This window comes from Notamacropus eugenii, chromosome 1 (assembly GCF_028372415.1).
Source record: "Notamacropus eugenii isolate mMacEug1 chromosome 1, mMacEug1.pri_v2, whole genome shotgun sequence".
Classification (NCBI taxonomy): Eukaryota; Metazoa; Chordata; class Mammalia; order Diprotodontia; family Macropodidae; genus Notamacropus; species Notamacropus eugenii.
Window position 1 is genome coordinate 30,153,433 of NC_092872.1, and position 21,189 is coordinate 30,174,621.

General features: G+C 35.8%; 1 protein-coding gene across 24 annotated transcripts in view; it reads left to right on the plus strand.

Annotated features, from left to right (window-relative positions):
* The window catches only part of MPDZ (multiple PDZ domain crumbs cell polarity complex component), a 312,491-nt gene that overhangs the window by 95,187 nt on the left and 196,115 nt on the right, over positions 1–21,189 (plus strand). For all 24 annotated transcript variants that reach the window (XM_072596383.1, XM_072596408.1, XM_072596401.1 and 21 more), the window contains 2 exons: positions 11,206–11,278; positions 17,019–17,185. In XM_072596383.1, coding sequence (XP_072452484.1) covers positions 11,263–11,278; positions 17,019–17,185 — 183 coding nt within the window. In that variant the 5' untranslated portion in view covers positions 11,206–11,262. The remainder of the gene's footprint in view (positions 1–11,205; positions 11,279–17,018; positions 17,186–21,189) is intronic.

The following is a 21,189-nucleotide window of genomic DNA, read 5'->3' on the forward strand; positions in this document are numbered from 1 at the left end:
AAAAAAAACACTAGAAAATAACTAGTGGGAAACCTTTTTTTCACCCATTTTTTATTGATAGGCAGGGTGGCAGGGCAGTCTCTGAGGACAGATAACATTTTCTAAATTTTCTGCATTTTTTTCCCTCAGAGAGTAAGCTTCTTTCACTTTCCCTCATTTTTGCTCCGTAGGAAATCCTTACTGAGAGACAATAGACAAAAGCTAAGTGCTCTTCAGCACCAACACTGTTATTAGGGTTTCACAAACTAAAAGAAAAACCTGGTCATGAGGTTACTCTAAGAGTCATGAGCAAAGTCCTCTGTGTCATTTCCTTTAGAAGCTTCAGGCCATGCTTTGAGTGCCAGGGGAAATCTTTGGAGTACTTACGCTTTTTATAAATACTAATGCCTCATCTGCAGGGCCCCAATGGAAAATTGCCTCATCATTGGCAGGCAAAACAGCAGTGGCAGGAGCAGCTAAGGTTGCAGCCAGAATATATTTCTCTGGAGAGTTAACTGCGTTTGTAGATAAGCCCTTGTGAATTATGCTTTGCAGAGCTGAGTCTCTAGCATTCTCTGAATACCAGATTGTGCACTTTGAAATATGTACCAAAGTACCCAGTGGTTAGGATGGGAGGTTTCTTTGGGGAATAATGGCCCCAGGAGTCCTTCCCCACCCCACCCCCACTGAGATTATTTGTAATGCTTTAGGAGAATCTTTTCCAGCTGGTACATGTAGAAAGCTGATGACAGACTCTGCTATAAAAGTATATGTCTTGCATCTTAGATATGTAAACTCAGAACTTGTTACCATCAGATACACAACTTTTAAAATCTAAATGACTAAGAATGCTTAGAGGAAAAAAAGCAAGAAGGCCTAAATCATTCCCATTTGTATAAAAAAAGCATGTGGGTCAGTTTGCGAAGCCCCATATAGTGCAAGTTAGGGACATGGGCCACTACATTTAGAAGTTTACTTTTTCATAGAAAAGAAATATACTTTGAAACTTTTTGGCTTAAAAGAAGATGGCATAATATTTAGATGAGTCATAATTTATTTATAAGTGAATGATTAATATTATTTTTAAAATGATTTCACAAGTAATGTGCCTTTAGGAGGAGGTAGGGATCCAGGGATCCAGCAAATTTTGAACAGTGCAGGATTGCTATATAGCTCTTTACTTTAGGAGACCTGCTCTTCAGTATATATACACATACACACACACATACACACATGTATATATGTGTTTATATAAATGTAAATATATACATACATACATACATATATATATGTAAACCTTATGAAGCAGAAAACAAAAATTTGACTTGATTTTTACCATAAGGAACAAATATGCCAAGTCGAGATGCTTGAGACCAAATCACTTTATTTAGTGAAGTCAGGTATTCATTGGTATAAATAGTTGTATTTTATGAGAAAACAATTTCTCCATCATGTATAGAATGATATTACATGTATCTATATATGTAAAGTTTCAGCAAAAAACTGTTCATAGTGGGAATGCATGGAGAAGTTTAATACTATACTATTTTGATCCAGTTCTTTGGAATTTATGGGTCATTGTCAAAAGTCTGTAAATCAAAGCAGTATAATTTTGGTTTATTTGTTTTTATACGTGTTTTAATATGCCACCTATTGTATTATCAGCTCCTGCTTATTGTTTGACTGATTACACTGCTTGTAAAGCTGTCATTTCAATATACCCAAAAGGGAGAGTAAGAATATTCTGTTAAAATGGAAGATATTCTAGATTTCACTAGCTCCTTGGATTTAGAGTTAGATATAATTGTTGAATCTTAAAGTTCCAAGTGTCTGCAGAGGTTAGCTAGTCTAACACATACCAGAACAAGAGTCTTCTCCAAAGTATGCCTGACAGGTAGGTATCCAACCTCTGAGTGTAGAATCTCTGATAAATGAGCCCAGGGCTTTCAGAGGGAAAGAGCCAGTTCTACTCTTGGACCCACTCTGAGTATTTAAAAGTTTTTCCTTTTGGTTGAGCCCAAATCTGTATCTCTGTAATTTCTTACTGCTCCTACCTCTGCCCTCCAAGAGCAAGAAAAGCAGTCTACCTTCCCTGTGACAGCCCTTCTGGTTCCTGAGCATTTATCATGTACCTCTTAGGTCAGTGGCTCTTTTAACATTTTTAACATTTTTTACATTTTTTGTGTCATGGATCCCTCTGGGTTGAGTGAAGTTTGTATCTCAGGATAGTGTTTTTGAACAGATAAAATGAACACAACTATACTGAAATACAATTAGCAAAATAATTTTTAAAATGCATGGACCTCCTGAAATCTATCCATAGATCTTTGGGAGGTCTGTGGATCTCTTCTTAGAACTCAATGCGTAGTTTTTTTTTTTCTTTTTCAGGCTAAACCTCTAGTTCCTTCAGCTGACCCTCATATAGCATTGTCCTGATGTCTTTTACCGTCATGGATCCCTCTTCTTTGAATGTTCTGCCCTAATGAATGATCCTGTGAGAATGTTCTCCTCAGACAAGTGAACTAAGAATTCAAAGTTGTGAACTGTGTTGTCTGACTTATGCTTATCGATTTACCACTCCATTTTGTTAAGGAGGGTTATGGATTTTGGCTACATTAATTATGATGATTATATCAAGAGTATTAATGATAGCAATTTTCTGTGTATATACAAAAAATAGATTAGAAAAGGACACAGAAGATGAAAGTTAATACTCTTAAGCTATGGAGTACCTTTGTGGTAATTTACATCTCTGGTGTAGAACGCTATGTACTAGCTGCATATTGACTTGTAATACAAGTTAACTTATTTACATTTAATTGTATTTTTATTTTATTAAGCATTTTCCAATTTCATTTTATTCTGTTTTAGACAGGAAATTTTGCAGTCATGTGAGTCTGATGTCTTTATTCTATATGATTTCATCTTATGATTTATTTAAATATTACTTGATAGTAACTAAGATACTAATGAAATCAGCTTTCTGGAAGGATATAGGTAACCCTATGCATTTAACATTAAGGTAGAAAATATGTTTAATATTAAATACTTTATTACATTTGTGGTATAGATCTAAATTAAGTACAGCTTTTTTTGTACAGTAGTATAATTTTTGAAGGATGTATGAGTCTTCTATGTATAAAATTGAAAAATTACAAATTTGACCAGAAGTATGTTTGTGGGTGAAATTTTTGAAAGTGAAATTCTGAACTTACTAAGCAACTAAAACTAAGAAAAAAGCTAGATTTTTTTAAAAAGACAATGTTACATAGTGTCAATTTCTTTGATTTTCAATAACAGTACTGGAGATGTTACCTCTGTTTTCTCCCCTGTACCCTGAATGACCTTGCCCTTGTATATATGTATGTGCATATACATATATGTATGTATATGTTTATATATATATATGTATGTGTGTGTGTGTGTGTGTGTGTGTATGGAGAGAGAAGAGAGAGATAGACCACAATGAAATGAGGCAACCATTTTTCTGAAAATATTTAATGTTGATTTTTTCTGACATTTCAAATAGGTTTTCGTCTTTAACATGGGTGAATTATAGTGTCGCTGTGATTTCTTTGCAGATTTATTTATATAATCTTTCCACTCCAGCTCCTGCCATTATGCTAAAGCACTTCAGTATCCGGGTTGATATCCCCTCAAATTCCCTGGGCTTGCAATTCATTAACCTTCATTCAGAAATAGCTTCACATGGAGATGGTGCAGCTTGATCTCCTCATTACCCATAAATGCTCAGCCTTCATGATTGAAAGCTCTGATATTCCTTTCTTTGGTCATGATTTTTTATCTTTCCATCTCCCTTTCTGTCTCACTCTTCTTAAAACTATACTTTCTCCCCGTTATGTTCTCCATTCACTCCATCCCTCTTAGTTTCCCAGACCTTCACATCTACTCTGCATTATTTTCCTTTTTTCAAAATCTTGACCTTATGTTTAATGAGTTCGTCTTTTAGCACTGTCCTTTACTCTTGACTCCTTCTCTTAATCACCACCGGTACCTTTCTGAGCCCCAGAGTTGGGTTTCTTCTAACATCTACATTTTTGTTCCTACTAATGTGCTATTTAACTCAAGTAGAGGAAGTCACACAACTGTGTTTTGTGGGTCTACCCCCGAAAAAGCCTCATCTGGCTACATACTAAGTCTTTTATTCTTTCTTGATTGACTTTCTGTTGTAGTCTGTGAGGCCTTTTCTAAAACTTTTCTTCTTTCATCAAGCCACTTGCACTTCTTACTTATACCTTTACTTCTTAAATCATCTATTCTTATACTTGGTGTAGACCTTAAAGACCTCATTTCCAGTTTGGCATCTCTAATCCATTCATTATCATTCCCACACCCCCATTCTCTTCTCAATTTCAGTTTCTAAGGAAGAGGTTTTCCTCCTTTTTGTCTACTTTCTCCATTGTTTTGTTTCTTTGTACACATTCCCTTCTGTTTCCTTTGTGGGTTTGTCCCTTTAGTCACCTTTGCCTTCTCTAAACTTCAATCTCTCTTTAGCCACTGTCTCCTTAACTGGATTCCAAATCTGCCCAGATATCCCCCTATCCCAGAACAGTCCAAAAACCAAACACCTTTACTTTGCCATGCCTTCCCCTCAAGCTATCATCCTATTTTCTCTCTTTTGTTTTCTACTAACACTGATTGAAAAAGGGAACTGTCTGTCCTCATTACCTTCACTTCCTCACCTCCCATTCACTTTTCAAGTTTAGCCAACTTATTACCCATCCATTTCCTTCAAGGGTACCAACAGTTTCTTAATTTCTAAATCCAGTGGCTTATTCTCACTATTCTTCCTTCTTCACTTCTTTGCACTGTTTAATGCTATTGACATCTTCTCCTCCTGGATCCTCTCACTTGTCTTGAGTGTAGGGGACTACAGTTCTTTCTTTTGCTTGCCTTTCTTCCTGATTTACTACTCCTTTTCAGTGTTCTTTGCAAGTTCATCAACCATTCTCTGTCCTGAAAGATAGCCATGTTGCATGGCTCTCCCATGGGCCCTTGTCTCTTCTCTTTATGTTTTCTTTTGATGATCTTATTAGCTCCCCCAGGTTCAATTGACATCTCTGTGTAGGTGATTCCCAAACCTGTATATTCACCTCTAATTTCTCTCTTTATCTATACTCCCAAATTACCAGAAATCTGTTGGACCAATCCATTTATATTCCATAGTCAACTCAAATTCACCATATCCACACCAGAATTTATTATCTTTCCCCCACACCTACCCTTCTTCTTAACTTTGCTCTTTTTGAGAAGGGTACCACCATCTCTCTGTGCCCAAGTTTTAAATCTCTGTGTCATCCTTGACTTTTTCTCCTCCTCTAACCAATCCTGTCTATCCTGTCTCAACAAGATTTTTCAGATTTCTCTACTCACACAAAAAACTACTCTAGATAGGTCTTTGTCACCTCTTGCCTGAACTATTGCAGGAGCTTCAAAAGTGGTCATCCCATCTCATCAGTCTTCCCCAAGCCATCCTTCACATAGCTGCCAAATTAATATTCCGAAGACTTAGATCTGACCATGTCATTTTCCTACTCAAATTGCCTCCAGGATAAAATATGAAGTCTTTTGGTACTGAAGCCCGTCACAATCTGACTTCAGTCTTCCTTTCCAGGCTTATTTTACTTTATTCTTCCCCAGAACTCTACATGCTTGCCAAATCGACTTATTTTTGTTCCTAATATGTGGTATTTTGCTTCCTGTCCCCATGACTTGGCTCAGATTATGCCCTATCCCTGGAGGACCCCCTCCTCATTTTTTGCATCATGAAATCTCTAGCTCCCTTGAAGGCACAACTTGAGAGCAACTTGATCATGAGATCTTTCCCAGTCTCACTCATTGTGAGATCACTCACTCACTCACTCACTCCTTCCTGGCCTCCAAATTACTTTATATTTACTTTCTATATATTCTGGGTTTAAAATTGTATTCCTCTAATTAAATGTAATCACTTTGAGGTAGGGACTGTTTTGTTTTTATTTTTCAACCAGAGACATCTAGGTGGTACAGTGAGTAGGATTAAGGACGTCCTAAGTTCACAACTAGTCTCAGATACTTACTAGCTGGTTGGAATCTGGTCAAGTTACTTAAGCTCCGCTTCCCTCAGTTTTCTCAACTGTAAAATAGGGGTAATAATAGCACATTGGATGGTTGTTATGAAGATGAAATGAGATAATATTTGTAAAGTACTTAGCAGAGTCTGGTACAAAATAGGCACAATATAAATGCCTATTCCCTTCCCTCCCTTGGCATCTCCAGGGTCTCATATAGTGCCTTATTCCTAGTAGGCATTTAATATATACTTACCAAATGAATGAATTTCCACAGTATCTTGATGAATTACATGTTTCCAGAAATGATTTTCAAATTTCCTACAGAGATGAGATGCATTGCTCAGTGTTCTTAAAATATTGATTATGTTGACAAGACTTTTTAGTTATTAATTTCCTTTCCTTGAGACTATCATTGTATAGTGTCATTCCCAAATGAGCAAATATAAAAATATAAAAAATTAATTGAAAATGACTTATTATGTACCAGGAGACAGCACTGAGGTAGGGAGCCTGCCAGGAAATAAGCATTTATTAAGTTTTTGCTTTGCTTTTCCCAAAAAGACTAGAAGTTGATGTTAACTAGTCTATTGATGTTAACTTTAATTCCTAATTTTTTTTAAAAAAAGAATATATTATTGAAATAACAGTTTGTTAGAGCAAGCTTTTACAAATAAATTTTAAACCATTTTTATTGCTAGATTTGGTTTTGAAACTGTAGATACTGTGGGGCAAACCATAGAACAAACTTCTACGTGAAGTATATTCACCAAGAATAGTTAAACAAAACAAATCCCTTAATGACATGATTGTCATCGTGCAGATCACTTTCTGCTTGTTTTAGTTCACCAAGTGTTAACAGAAAGGATGGGTGCTTTAATTGTACTGTTTGGTACCAAGTATCTGAGGTGAGATTTGAACTCAGGTTCTCCTGACTCCTGCACTGGTGCTCTATCCACTGCACCATCTAGCTGTCTCACTGTGTAACCTTGGGCAAGTCACTTAACCCCAATTGCTTCATCCTGATGAATATCTGGTCACTGGATTCAGATGACTGGAGGAGAAGTGAGGCTGGTGACCTGCACAGCCCTCCCTCACTCAAAACAAAGTCAAGTGCAAGTCATGTCATCATTTCTCTGATGGCATGGTCTTCTTCGGCAACGAAGGATGAACACACACACGTTTGGTACCAATGTTGTCCATTCTCCTTGACCCAAGCTTTGTTGTCTTCATTTGTATTGTTGTACTCATTCTGTGTATACATATGTATATTTAATTTGTTGCTTCTTTCCTCATTGTACATCACTTTAGACAAGTTTTCCTATGTTTTCTCTAAAACTTTATTTATCTCCTTGTGATGTAATTTCAATTCATTGCATTCTTATACCTGGCTTATATGCTTGCTAGGTGTGTTACTCTAGGCAGGTCATTTAACCTCAATTGTCTTGTTTTCACATCTGTAAAATGGGTATATTAATAGCACTCACTTCCCAGGGTCTTGTGAGGATAAAATGAGATACAGTATTTGTAAAGCTCTCTGCAAACATTAAAGCTCTATCAGTGCTAAAAGGCAAAGAAAATTAAGGTAAAATACTCTTGGAAATTTGAGGAAGCAGAGATCAGGGTGGTGATGGGCTCACTTAAAGCTTCTTGGAGGAGATGGTATCCATCTGTCTTGAGACTTTGAGAGGTGAAGGAACATCAGTAGAGAGATGGGAGGAGGGAGTCTACTTTAACCGTTAGGCTTGGGATGTCCAGAGGCACCTAGGTGGTGCAGTGGATAGAGTGCTGTACCTGGAGTTAGGGAGACTTGAGTTCAGATCTGGCCTCAGACACAAAGTATGCTCAGCTGTAAAATGAGAATAATAGTAGCACCTATCTCACGGGATTCTTGTGAAGATCAAATGAGATAATATTTTTAAAGCTTTTGACACAGTGATTGGCACATGGTAAGCACTGGATACATGCTTTTCCTCTTCCTTTCCTTCCAAGCATGAAGAAAGCAGGGTCTAAGACAAATTAGAGATTAGCTGTAACATATAATATGAAAAAGGAAATAGAGATAAGAGGAGTTGTCTTAGGAGATCATGTATAAATAAGAATTTCACTAACTAACTTAGATTTTTAAAGATATATCCATTAAGAGGCAAACAAGGATAGATAATGTTGGATGAATATCAAAATGTCCTACTGACTGTAAGAATCGTGTAAGGAATACTAAAGCTTGGCATAAATAGAGTCTGGGGAAGAATGGTAAGAAGTCGTTTCTTTCAATGACTTGTATAATGCATAGAGATGGGATGCTTATCAGACTTGCTGATGACACAAAGCTGGAAGTGACAATGTCAAAGAATGTCAAATCCATACAGATCTTGACAGACAAGACTGTTGTGCTGATTAGAAATAAAATTTAATGAAGATAAATGTAGGGACAGTCTTGCACAAGCATTCAAAATCAATTTCACATGTACAAGATTGGGGAGGTATTGCTAGGTAGCAATTCTTCTATAAAGACAAATATTTCACTGAGTGGAGTATTCTAGATGGGACAACAGTGGAATTTTGCAACTAAAACAAGCTCATGTGATTTTAAGCTGTGTTAATAGAGACGTTTTAGGAATTAGAAGATGATAGTCACACTGTACCCTTTTTGAAACTGTATTTGGAGAATTTTGCTCATTTCTGGGAGCCACATTTTAGTAGGGACATTAGTAAGCTGGAGAATGTCCAGAAGAGGACAGTCTAGATGATGAAGGAATTCTAGGATCACAAATCTAGAGCTGTATTCCAAGTCCATTTAATTCAGCCTTCTCATTTTACAGATGTGGAAACTGAAATACAGAGAGATAAAATGACTCACCCATAATCACACAGGTAGTATGCATCAGAACTGGGGTTTGAACTTGACTCCAAGTCCAGTTCTCTTTTAAATGTACCATTCTTGAACCTAAGGACCTTGAGATCATGCCGTATGAAGATTAGCCTAAGGAAAAAGTTATCTTTTTCCCTTTTCCCTTTTGGTATGTGTGTATATAAATTTACTTTACATTTATGTGCTCTTTCTATCTCCTTTTCTCCCCCTCTCTGTATGTATATGTTGTTCTTATTATCTTTTGTTTTTACGTTGCCTAAATTTTCTCCTGTATGCTTCCAACTCCATTTCTTATAGCTTATATTTTTAAGGAAAATTATATTTTTATATTTTTAAGGAAAAAAGAGAAAAAGCAATGAGCAAAACTGATCAATACAAAATGTGAAAATATATGCAATAGTATATACCAGTGGAACGTTGTTGTGATCATTGTGTAAATTCTTTTCTTGACTCTGATAATTTCACTTTGCAGTTTGTTCTGGTTAAGTCTTCTCATGCTTTTCTATATTCGTCATAATCTTCCTTTCTTTTAGCGTAGTATATCCTATCACATTCATGTATCAGTTTGTTTAGCAGTTCTCTAATTGATATGCATCCACTGTGTTTTTAGTCATCTGGTACTACAAAAAATGTACTATAAATATTTTGGTACACTTTGAAAGACTTTCTATTTAACAGTGACTTTCTTGAAGTACATGCATATTAGTGGAATCTCTGGATCAAAGAGTATGAACATTTTAGTTACTCTGTTTTCATAACTACAAAATCATTTACAAATTCATTAATCCATTGTATGGATTAACAACTCCACCACCAGTACTTTAATAGGACTATCTTTTTATATTTATTATTCCATCTTTTGTCATTTTTCCAATTTTCTGTGAGGGGAAACATGGTTGTTTTGATTTGCATCTCTTTTATTATTAGTGATTTGTAGCACTTTTTCATGTGGCTATTAATATTTGGTAATTCTTTTGAGAACTGCTGATATGCTTTGACCACGTATCTACTGGGGAATGGCATTTGGTATATATGCATATTGACATACATATGTGTGTATATTATATATTATGTTTCATATAATATATCATCATATAATATGTATTAAATGTGTATACACATATATTAGTTACCTATGTATCTTAGATACTAAACTGCTACATGAGAAATGTGATATATTTTCTTTTCCTACTTGATCACTTTCCTTCTTATAGGCATTAATTTTGTCTGTGCAGAAGCTTTTCAATTTCATGTAATCAAAATTATTTAAATGATCTTTTGTAATTACTTCCATTCATTATTTCATTAAGACTCCATCTCCTTCTCAGAGCTGTGCAAGGTATATGATCTACTTCTAACTTTTTATGCTGTGATCTTTAATGCTCAGGGCATGTATCCATTTAAAATTTATAATGAAATAGTAAAGAAATAATAGATAAATAAAATAGTAATGGGAGGAAGTGGTACTTAAACCGAGTCTTCAAAGAAGCTAGGGATGTCAACAGGTGGAGGTAAAAAGGGAAAACTTCCTAGGCATAGGTCACCTATATTTTAAAGTCATGGACTGAGAGATGCATTACAGTGTGCAAGAAACAGCTGGTAGGATGGTATTACTGGATCACAGAGCTTATAAACAGGAATATAGTGTGAGAACACAGGAAATATGGGAAGGGCACAGCTCCAGAGAATATTATAATTTGATATTGGAGATATTAGGGAGCCATAGGAATTCATTAAGTGTTGTGGGGGAGGGTTGGAGGTAAAAGAAAAGGTGATGTGGTTATGTTTACATTTTAGGACAATCACTTTGACAACTGAATGGGGGATTAGTTGGAAAGGAAGAAATTTGAGGCTAGGAGACCAATTAGAAGGCATTTCTGATTATCCAAGGAATGTGATTTCTCTGTTCCCTCAATTTCTGAAGCAAATAAGTATTTACTCTTTTAACTTGGTAGTGGATGTGTGAATGTAGGCCTAGTTAGATCTGAATAGAAATTTCCAAAAGAAATATTTTGGAAACTAAACTTCTGGGACCTTGACCTTACTTTATTATGAAAATAATATAATTATGAAGATGTTAGATCACTTTGAAGAAGGCCTCAAATTAGCACAACTTTTTTTTTGTCCTATGAAAGGGTTATTTTAGAATGTAATCAGATACATTTTAAATATGAAATGAATGTAAGTGTATCAAAATCTGTTTGAGAGTACTTAGTTCTGGAGTAAAGTTTAAAAGTTCTGTCAAATGAGCATTTAATTTTCTTTTTTTCCTTCTGTCCACAGGATTGTAATAACAGACACCATTAATCATTTGAAAGAGAAACGGAAGTTGTAAAAAACATGTTGGAAACTATAGGTAAGACTGATTCTTTCTTTTGCAAAAAATTGAAATGGGAATTATAGCCTTTAAAATACTGACTCTTCAGTAATATGGTTTATCGAACAAACATGTGATTTTTTTCCCTTACTTGAATCATTTATTCTAAAATAAAAATCAATATTTTAAAAAATCTTAATTATCCTAGCAGCCTTGGACTTAAGTAAGTTTAGGATAAACCCAATTCTAGGTTCTTTTTTCTTTTAAGTATAGAGCAATATTATTAAATGGATAACACTGAATGAGGATGAGGACTCAAATCTTGTTTGTTTTTTCCATGTCATATTGACCTACCTTAGAATTCTAACACTTACATAATCTCTTTGGAGAATGAAAGAACAAAAAAATTTGGATAACATAGACTAATACAGATAAAGTTTGTTTTTATTCTGTTTTTATTTAATTAATTTATTTTTAGTTTTCAACATTCATTTCCACAAGATTTTGAGTTCCAAATTTTCTCCTCATCTCTCCCCTCCCCCCATCCCAAGACACCGGGCATTCTGATTACCCCATCCCCCATTCTGCCACTCCTTCTATCACACCTCTTCCTTCCTTTATCCCCATCTTCTCTCTTTTCTTGTAGGGTAAGATAGACTTCTATACCCCATTATCTGTATTCCTTACTTCCCAGTTGCATGCAAAAACAATTCTCAACATTCATTCCTAAAACTTTGAGTTCCAACTTCTCTCCCTTCCTCCCTCTCCACCCATCCCCACTGGGAAGGCAAGCAATTCACTATAGGCTGTACATATGTAGTTATGCAAAAGACTTCCATAATAGTCATGTTGTGAAAGACTAACTATATTCCCCTCCATCCTATCTTGCCCCCTATTTATTCTATTCTCTGTTTTGACCATGACCCTTCCCAAAAGTATTTACTTCTAATTACCCCTCCTCCCATTTGCCCTCCCTTTTATCATCCCCCCACACTCCACTTTTCCCTTTGTCTACTTTCCTGTAGTGTAAGATAGATTTTCATACCAAACTGAGTGTGCATGTTATTCCCTCCTTGAGCCAAATGTGATGAGAGTAAGTTTTACTTTCTCCCTCTCACCTCCTCTTTTTCCCCCTCCATTCAAAAAGTTTTTTCTTGCCTCTTTTATGAGAGATAATTTCCTCCATTCCATTTCTCCCTTTCTTCTCCCAATATATTCCTCTCTCACCCCTTAATTTTACTTTTTTAGATATCTTCCCTTCCTATTCAACTCACCCTGTGCCATCTGTCTATATGTATATAATCCCTCCAACCACCCAAGTACTGAGAAAAGTCTCAAGAGTTACAAATATTATCTTTCCATGTAAGAATGTAAACAGTTCAACTTTAGTAAGTCCTTATGATTTTTCTTTCCTGTTTACCTTTTCATGCTTCTCTTGATTCTTGTGTTTGAAAGTCAAATTTTCTATTCAGGTCTGGTCTTTTCATCAAAAATGCTTGAAAGTGCTCTGTTTCATTGCAAGGCCATTTTTTCCCCTGAAGTTATTATACTCAGTTTTACTGGGTAGGGATTCTTGGTTTTAATCCTAGTTCCTTTGAGTTCTGGAATATCACATTCCAAGCCCTTCAATCCTTTATTGTAGAACCTGCTAGATCTTGTGTTATCTTGATTGTATTTCTACAGTACTTGAATTGTTTCTTTCTGGCTGCTTGCAATATTTTCTCCTTGAACTGGAAACTCTGAAATTTGGCTACAGTATTCCTAGGAGCTTTTCTTTTCAGATCTCTTTCAGGAGGTGATCAGTGGATTCTTTCAATATTTATTTTGCTCTCTGGTTCTAGAATATCAGGGCAGTTTTCCTTGATAATTTCATGAAAGTTGATGTCTAAGCTCTTTTTTTGGATCATGGCTTTCAGGTAGTCCCTGAAATTGTCTCTCCTAGATCTGTTTTCCTGGTCAGTTGTTTCTCCAGTGAGATATTTCACATTGTCTTCAATTTTTCATTCTTTCGGTTTTGTTTTGTAATATCTTGGTTTCTCATAAAGTCATTAGCTTCCATCTGCTCCATTCTGATTTTTAAAGAACTATTTTCTTTTGTGAGCTTTTGAACCTCCCTTTCCATTTGGCTAATTCTGCTTTTTAAAGCATTCTTCTTCTCATTGACTTTTTGGACCTCTTTTGTCATTTGGGTTAGCCTGTTTTTAAAGGTATCATTTTCTTCACCATTATTTTTGAATCTCCTTTAGCAAGGTGTTGACTTACTTTTCATGATTTTCTTGCATGGCTCTCATTTCTCTTCCCAATTTTTCCTCCACCTCTCTTTTCAAAGGATTTTCAAAATCCTTTTTGAACTCTTCCATGGTCTGAGACCATTTTCTATTTATTTTGGAAGTTTTGGATATAGAAGCCTTAACTTTTATGTCTTCCTCTAATGATATGCTTTGTTCTTCCTCATCCAAAAGGATGGAGGAAAGTAACTGTTCACCAAGAAATTAACCTTCTATAGTCTTATTTTTATCCCCTTTTTTGGACACTTTCCCAGTCAATTACTTGACTTTTGAGTCCTTTTTCAAGTGGAGGGTATACTCTATGGATCTGTAAGTTCTCAGTCCCTCCAAGGTGGCACAATCAAGGGAGAGGAGTTTACTGCTCTCCTGGCCTGTGCTATGGTCTGGGTGCAACCACAAGCTTTTCTGCCCAGGATCTGTGAGTAGAATTCCCTCTCCATGACTGCCTCCAGCTCCACCAAACCAGCATTCTTCCTCACCCCATGGCTGCCACTCAGGGCTGAGAACCAGATCAGCCACTTGATTCTCCCAGGGTCTTTAGGCTGAGTGCTCTGCTGCCATGGTGGCTGTGACTGCCCTGGGTCCAGGGTTAGGGTCAGACTCTGTTCCCTTCTCACCCAGGTGAAAGAGCTTTCTCACTGATCTTTGAAGCTGTCTTTAGCATTTGTGGTTGAGAAATCTGGGAACCATAGCTGCTGCCTGGGATTCAGTGCCCTGAAGTCTGCTCCAGTCCTGTCCTTGTGGTCTGGCATGGCCAAGGCTGGCCTGCACTCTGCTCCGAGCCCGGTGTGGTAGACCTTTCCTGTTGGCCTTCCAGGCTGTCTTGGGCTGGAAATCTCTTTCATTCTGTCATTTTGTTGCTTCTGCTGCTCTAGATTTTGTTTAGAGTCATTTTTTACAGGTATTTTATGGAATATGGGTGGAGCGATACAGCAGGTCCATCCTCCTACTCCACTATCTTGGCTCCGCCTCCCTAGTTAAAATTTAATGAAGATTTAAGACAACTTAAAATGGGTTTTGAAAAGGTTAGTCTAGATCATCTCTAAGGTTCCAATCAGCTTCAGATCTCAGTCTCCTTTGAATTGGTATTTCCAAGTTGAATTAATAAAATGTCCAGAGTTAGGTGATTCATGTTTAATAGTACCTGTAGTTCTGTTTTTTAGCTCAAAAACAATGTTCTTTGATTAAATACCTCATTGCTAAAACTTGAATTACCTGTAATTTTATCCCCATCCCTATTGTTGCACACATTTTTATAGCTAAATGTATTTAGAATGCTTCTTTCCATTGTTTTTGGGAGAAAATTATTTGCTTCCTCACTTATGCAGATATTTGGACTGTTAGGACAATGGGAACACATACAAAATATTTTCCTTTAAAAGCAACATGTTTTTGTTGTTGTTCAGTTGTGTTGGACTCTTTGGGACACTGTGGACTACAGCGTATCAGGCAGAGACCCTTTTGTCCTTCACTGTCTGCCATAGTCTGTCCAAACTCATGTTGGTTGCTTCTATGATGCTATTTATCCCTCTCATCTTCTGCTGTCCTTTTACTTTTGCCTTCAATCTTTTCCCAAATTCAGGATTTTTGCAATGAGTCCTGTCTTCTCATCATGTGGCCTGAGTATTTAAGCTTCAGCCTAATTGTCAATTCTGCTGTTCTCAGCTTTCCTTATAGTTCAACTCTCACAGTCATAGCTTTGATTATATGGACCTTTGTCAGCAGTGTGATATCCCTTCTTTTTAGCATGCTGTCCAGTTTTGCCATAGCTTCCCTTCCAAGGAGCAAGCGTTTTTTAATTTCATGGCTACAGTCACTGTTTGCAGTGATCTTTGAGCCCAACAATGTAAAATGTGACACTGCTTCCTTTTCTTCTCTTTGTATTTGCCAGGAAGGGATGGAGACAGTTGCCAAGATTTTTGTTTGTTTGTTTGTTTGTTTTTTTCTTTAGGGTCAGATGTTAAGTCTCACTCCTTTCACTTCTTGAAGAATCTTGGAGTAGTTCAGAATGATCTCTTTGTTTCATACATTTCATCTGATCCTATCACTTATATGGAACTAGCTGTGGAGTCAGAGGACCTAGGTTCAGTTACACCCCTAATATGACTTCTGTGACCTTGGGAGAGTGACTTAGCCTATATCAATCTCAGTTTTCTTGTCTATAAAACTGAGGAGCTTGGACTAGTGTGTCTTGGAGCTGCATTCAAACTCTCTAGGTCTATGATCCTTGTAATGAGAGAATAAAACCAATGGCTACTTTTTAGGTTAGCTCTGTTTTAGTGCTGTTGGCCATGACCTATAGTGCATTTGAATCCATTTAATTACAAGTTTCTTTTTTTTTTCCTACTCAAGAAATAAGAAAATGTCAAAGTAATAAAATTCATTCTGATTGAGCAGATATTTGAGTTTCAAAGTAGAAATAGCTAGCATTTAAATTTCATACACTATAAGTAAAAGATTTTTTTACTTAATTTAAAAAGGAGATAAAGGAAAATGGAACTAAATATTGCATTGAATAGGCTAAATATATCCATGTTTTCATGCATCTTTTTAAAAATAATTTTTATTGATGTAATTTGTTTTTATATCACTCAGATTCTCCCTTGTATCCCTCTCTCCAGGCTTTTTTCTTTATAAAAAAATAACTTTCAAAAAAGAAAAGAAAAATAAGAAGAAAAATACCAGCAAAACTGATAAAGAAATAAAAACAACTGATATTACAGGCAATATTCCATTCCTGTGGATAACGCCCTCTCTCTCCACCCTATTCTTTAACACACCTCTTCAAAGGAGTAAGGGTGGGCTTACTTAATTTTACATGAGTTTACTTAAATCCTTCCATGTTTCTCTGTATTCATCATGTTTGCCAGTTATTACTGCCCAATAATAGTCCATTAATTCGTGTATCACAATTTATTTATTCCTCAGTTAATGGACATATATTTTGTTTTTATTTTTTTCTAACACAAAGTGTTCTGTCAAGCAATTTTTCATTTTCTTTTCTCTTCTCTCCTTTTACTTTTATTTTTGCATTAGTCATGGCAAACTTGAGTGGGTGAATTTTTAGTAGCATGTTAATCTCCATGTTTTATGGTTCTCCTTTGAAATTTTTGCGAGAGGCATCATGGGGTGTTGCAAAAAACACTGGATTTGAAGTCACACTGTGAGAATTCACCTTCCAACTTCTTCATTAATAATCCATGTGACTTTTGGCAAGTCAGTTAATTCTTTTGTACCTTAGTTTCCCTATCTGTTATAATGGAGAATAATACTTTTTTAAACCGCTTCATAGAGTTGATATAAGAATCAATGTATGTGTAACAGTTTATAAACGTCCCATGTAAATCTAAATTGTTGTTAATTTGGTGAGAATGGATATTGTTTCGTTGGAAAAGATGGTTGTCTTGCTTTCACTCAGTCACAAAATTTTATTATGATTTGAATACTTTTTTTAACCTACTACTGACTACTACTTATATATTTTGTTGTAGACACCAGCCGGGCCCTACAAGCAGCAGAGCGATTACAGGCTAAACTGAGGGAGCGTGGAGATATCGCAAATGAAGACAAGCTGAGTCTCCTAAAGTCAGTCCTGCAGAGTCCTCTCTTCAGTCAGATACTAAACCTTCAGACATCAGTTCATCAGCTGAAAGACCAGGTAGGACATTACCCATCTAAGCAAGCATTCCAGAAATTGCTTGGCCACTATCCTTTTTATTTTCTGAAAGGCTGATTTATGTATGTGTTAATGAATGGTTAATTAAATCATTTAAGCCCAAAACGAGACATTCAGATTCACTGTGGCTTTTTTCTTCCCCTAGTTATTTTTTGCCATGGTTATTGCTGTATATTGTGGATGATATGACATTCTGTTGAAAGCTGTCTGGATGCCAAAGAATGAATTCCGACAGAAGAAGGGAATGATGCAGAGATGTTTAAGATAGAGAGCTGTATGTAGATATGGTCTCCATCACTAGTGTTTATTGTTCATATGATGTGGCTCGTTCCCATCCAAATGCTTGATCCTCTTCCTTACACTATTTCTGATAAGCTTGGATTTGCATGTGTAATCATGTATGTGAGGAAGGGAAAGCACCTCTATTTTGACAGTATGAGGGATAATTACATTGTCATCAGTTGGTGGCGTTGCAAATTCTCACTTCTTAAAGGAGCGTAAGGAGCAATTGCTTCCCATGACAGCGTCAGATGGTGACAAACATTCGAACTTCCAAATGTAACATAGCATTCTATTTTTTTTATGTTAACAATTTTTATTTGGAATTTTTATAGAAAAAAACTTTCAAGCATTTAAATTAGAATGGAATATGTCACACTGACCATATGGAACCTGAGGGTGTGCATGCTCTGAACTCAAATAATTAAGTTGGCCATATTTCAATTTCTACTATTAATTTCCCAGATATTTTGACCTATCCAGGTCATTATTCTGAATACAGGTGACAATAATTTTTTTTCCAATGCAGGCTTTTAAGTCAATTTAATAATAATTGCAGTCCATTTTGGTATTGTTGCAGTGCTTTTTATGATCATGTTGGGAATTTTTGATAAACCTTAGTTTGCCACTTTAATGAGTAAAATACTGAAGATTCAGTGATTTAAGGAGACACAGTTTCAGCCAAATACTTTACAAAAGGTTCATTATTTAGGTCTGAGCAGAGGTGAGAGATGGAGTTCTAAGTGAAGCATATAATCAGTCTGCAGATCTAGAAATTATGACAAATAGATGGATTGAGGAAGGCTTGTGAAATAATTTCTTCTCAATAAATCTTGGATTTGTGAAAGACCTTTGATGTTTTGGTTATATTTAGGTAGACTCTGATGAGCTTATGTATGTGTTCCCTTGAAAAGTAATTAGAATGATTGGTTTAAGAAACCAATTTATACAGTGGCTTGGCAAGCTTTATGAATTGACAAGGCCCAAGATATAAATATCTTGCTTATGTTGTTTTTGGTTTTTTAGTTTTATTTCTTTGGTTAGATGAGCATAAAAGAATTGAAAGAAGTAATATATAAAAGCATTTTAAAGTTTAATTAGAGGAACATCCAAAATAGAAAAAAGTAGTAGTAAATATAAGCAGTTTACTAAAGGAAGCTTAGTCTTTGCCTTTTCTGAACTCTCATATTTTTTATCCCCTTGATCCTGAAATCCCTCATTCATTTCTTAGCATAGCACATAGTAGGTGCTTAATAAATGCTTGTTTATTTAACTTAATTTCTATTCAATTTAGTGTTGGAGGGGAGAATTCACTGAGAAGCAAAGATAGGAAGCCAGTGTCTGAAGCATTGTTTTGTTTTTTTGTTTATAAAACATCCTATGGATGGAATGGTAAAAAATTACTCTGGAACATGGTTCTTAGCCCAGGGTCCACCCATAATATTTCAAGGGAACTTTGATGCTGAAATAAAATTACATCTTTATTTCAGTATAATTATTTTCTTTGTATTTTATTTTGAGCATTTCAAAACACTATTTTGAGAATAAGTCCATGGGCTTTACCAGAATGTCAGAAGGTTCAATTACACAAAAAATGGTTAACAACCTGTGCTCTAGATTGTATCAGTAATTATTGGTCCTCTCCACTTCTGTAAGATTCAGCTATAACTTACCTGGAGGTATCTCAGCCACTGTCTACATAGAAAAGAGATAAATTGTGAAGGTACATTCTGTGAAAGGATCTTAGGTATACTTTTGAAAGTAATTTTATCTACTACCTCTTTCATGTAGGAGAAGAATTGACATCCATATTTCTTTTTTCGTTATATTTAACAAGTTTGCCTTAAATACCTGTCTCATGTACAGCACTTACAGAGACATAAAAAAGGAGTAGCAGAAATTTCTCCTTTGCTTCTCTGGAAGGCTTGGCACTTTCAGTCATATTTCACCATAGTCATTGATTTTATCAATATATAGAAACATTTCTTAACTGATTCATTTGTGTCATTCAATTTATTTGTTCTAACTAATTTCTTTCTGAATATCCTGGGTCTCATTATGTTAGGTTTTTTTTTTTTTCTCTGCCAAAGTTAACCAAAAGAAAAAAAAAGTCTTATTTCTTCCTCGACCTCCTGTTTATGGCATTGTGAAAGGGACATTGGATTTAGGTCTCAGAGGATTTTAATCCATGCTCTGCTACATATCTACTGCTCTGATTTTGGTCAAGTCACATCACCTCTTTGTAACGCATTCTTTTGGAAAATGAGGAGTTGAATTAAATGATATCTCAGGTATATTTTGACCCCAGATTTTATCCTTTTATAGTAATTTAGTAATCATATTAATTACTAGCATTTATATTGTGTTTTAAGGTTTGCAGAGCACTTCAAGAATATCCCATTTTGTCATCACAATAACCCTGGGAGGCAGATGCTATAATGATTCCCATTTTATAGTTGAGGAAACTGAGGCAGTTACTAGTAAAATAATTTGTCCAGAGCCACATAGCTAGCAAGTGTTTGAGGAATGGCCTGATTCCACAACCAGCATTCTATCCTGTGTCACTTAGCTGCCACCATTTAAAAGGTGTATTTTATTAATATTAAAATAAAGGAGTCCTGCACTAAGCTCTGACAGCAGTGATCAGGCATTTGTTTTTATCTTTACTTATCACAACAGGTGAGTTTTTCTAGGCACAATCTTTGTACAGTCCTTTGAGCTAGAAATCTGAGCCCCTGGATCAGCCTTCTTTAAAATGCCTCTATGTCCCTGAGAAGAGAAGAAAGTGAATAATTTATAAGCCTGAGGTATATGCAACATATTGGGGAACTTGATCACATTGTTGTGTCAATGACAGATGCGCACATGCCACATTGAATTAAGCCTACTATTTTTTTTCTCAGATTCTTCTCATTACTTCTATTCAATAAGGTTCAATTTTCCCAATTTGCTACTTCAATATTAAGATTGCCCTTGGAAATCAAACTGTTTCCTTTGGCAAATTAAATACTTGACAGGTGTGTAACGGAGAGGGCATAAAAGCTATACCCTAAAGGGATGTGCTATTTAAATATTGTCAAAAATACTAACAGGTCGGGGGGTATAACTGATGCCTCTGTTTAATTCTGCTACTTGGTATATTGTTATAACTGCCAGCTAAAAGGACGTGCTGTTAAACCCAGATAATCTCTAACGGTCTCAATTCATTGCCCTATTGCACAATTCCCATTTAAGTGAAAAGGACTCTGACTGTGTGTCAATGATCTGTCAAATGCACATTTTCAAGCAGTAGACCTACTGTCACCGAATCATTATTATAGCTAATCACCCCAGGGCTTAGTGCTTATTCATGACTGAAATCCAGCTATTGTGGGGGGATGGGGAGTTAGGAATAAACATGTTAATGGTTTAATCCTAGAAACTTGCCAGCCATAAGGTTATTGTACTTTGGCTGTGCAGTCTGTGGAACTTTTCAGACCCGTAACAGGCAAAACCGAGTTCCTCAGAAATTCATTACTTTGTCACATGAAATGACCAGAGAATGTAGTAGGAACACACACACACACACACACACGTATATTTCTTTTAGATTAAGTTCATAGGATGATAGGCTTAGAGTTGAAAGAGACCTTTGAAATCATTCATACAATTCCTTCAGATTATATTTGAGGAAACAGGCCTGGGGATATATAAAGTGAGGGGCATAG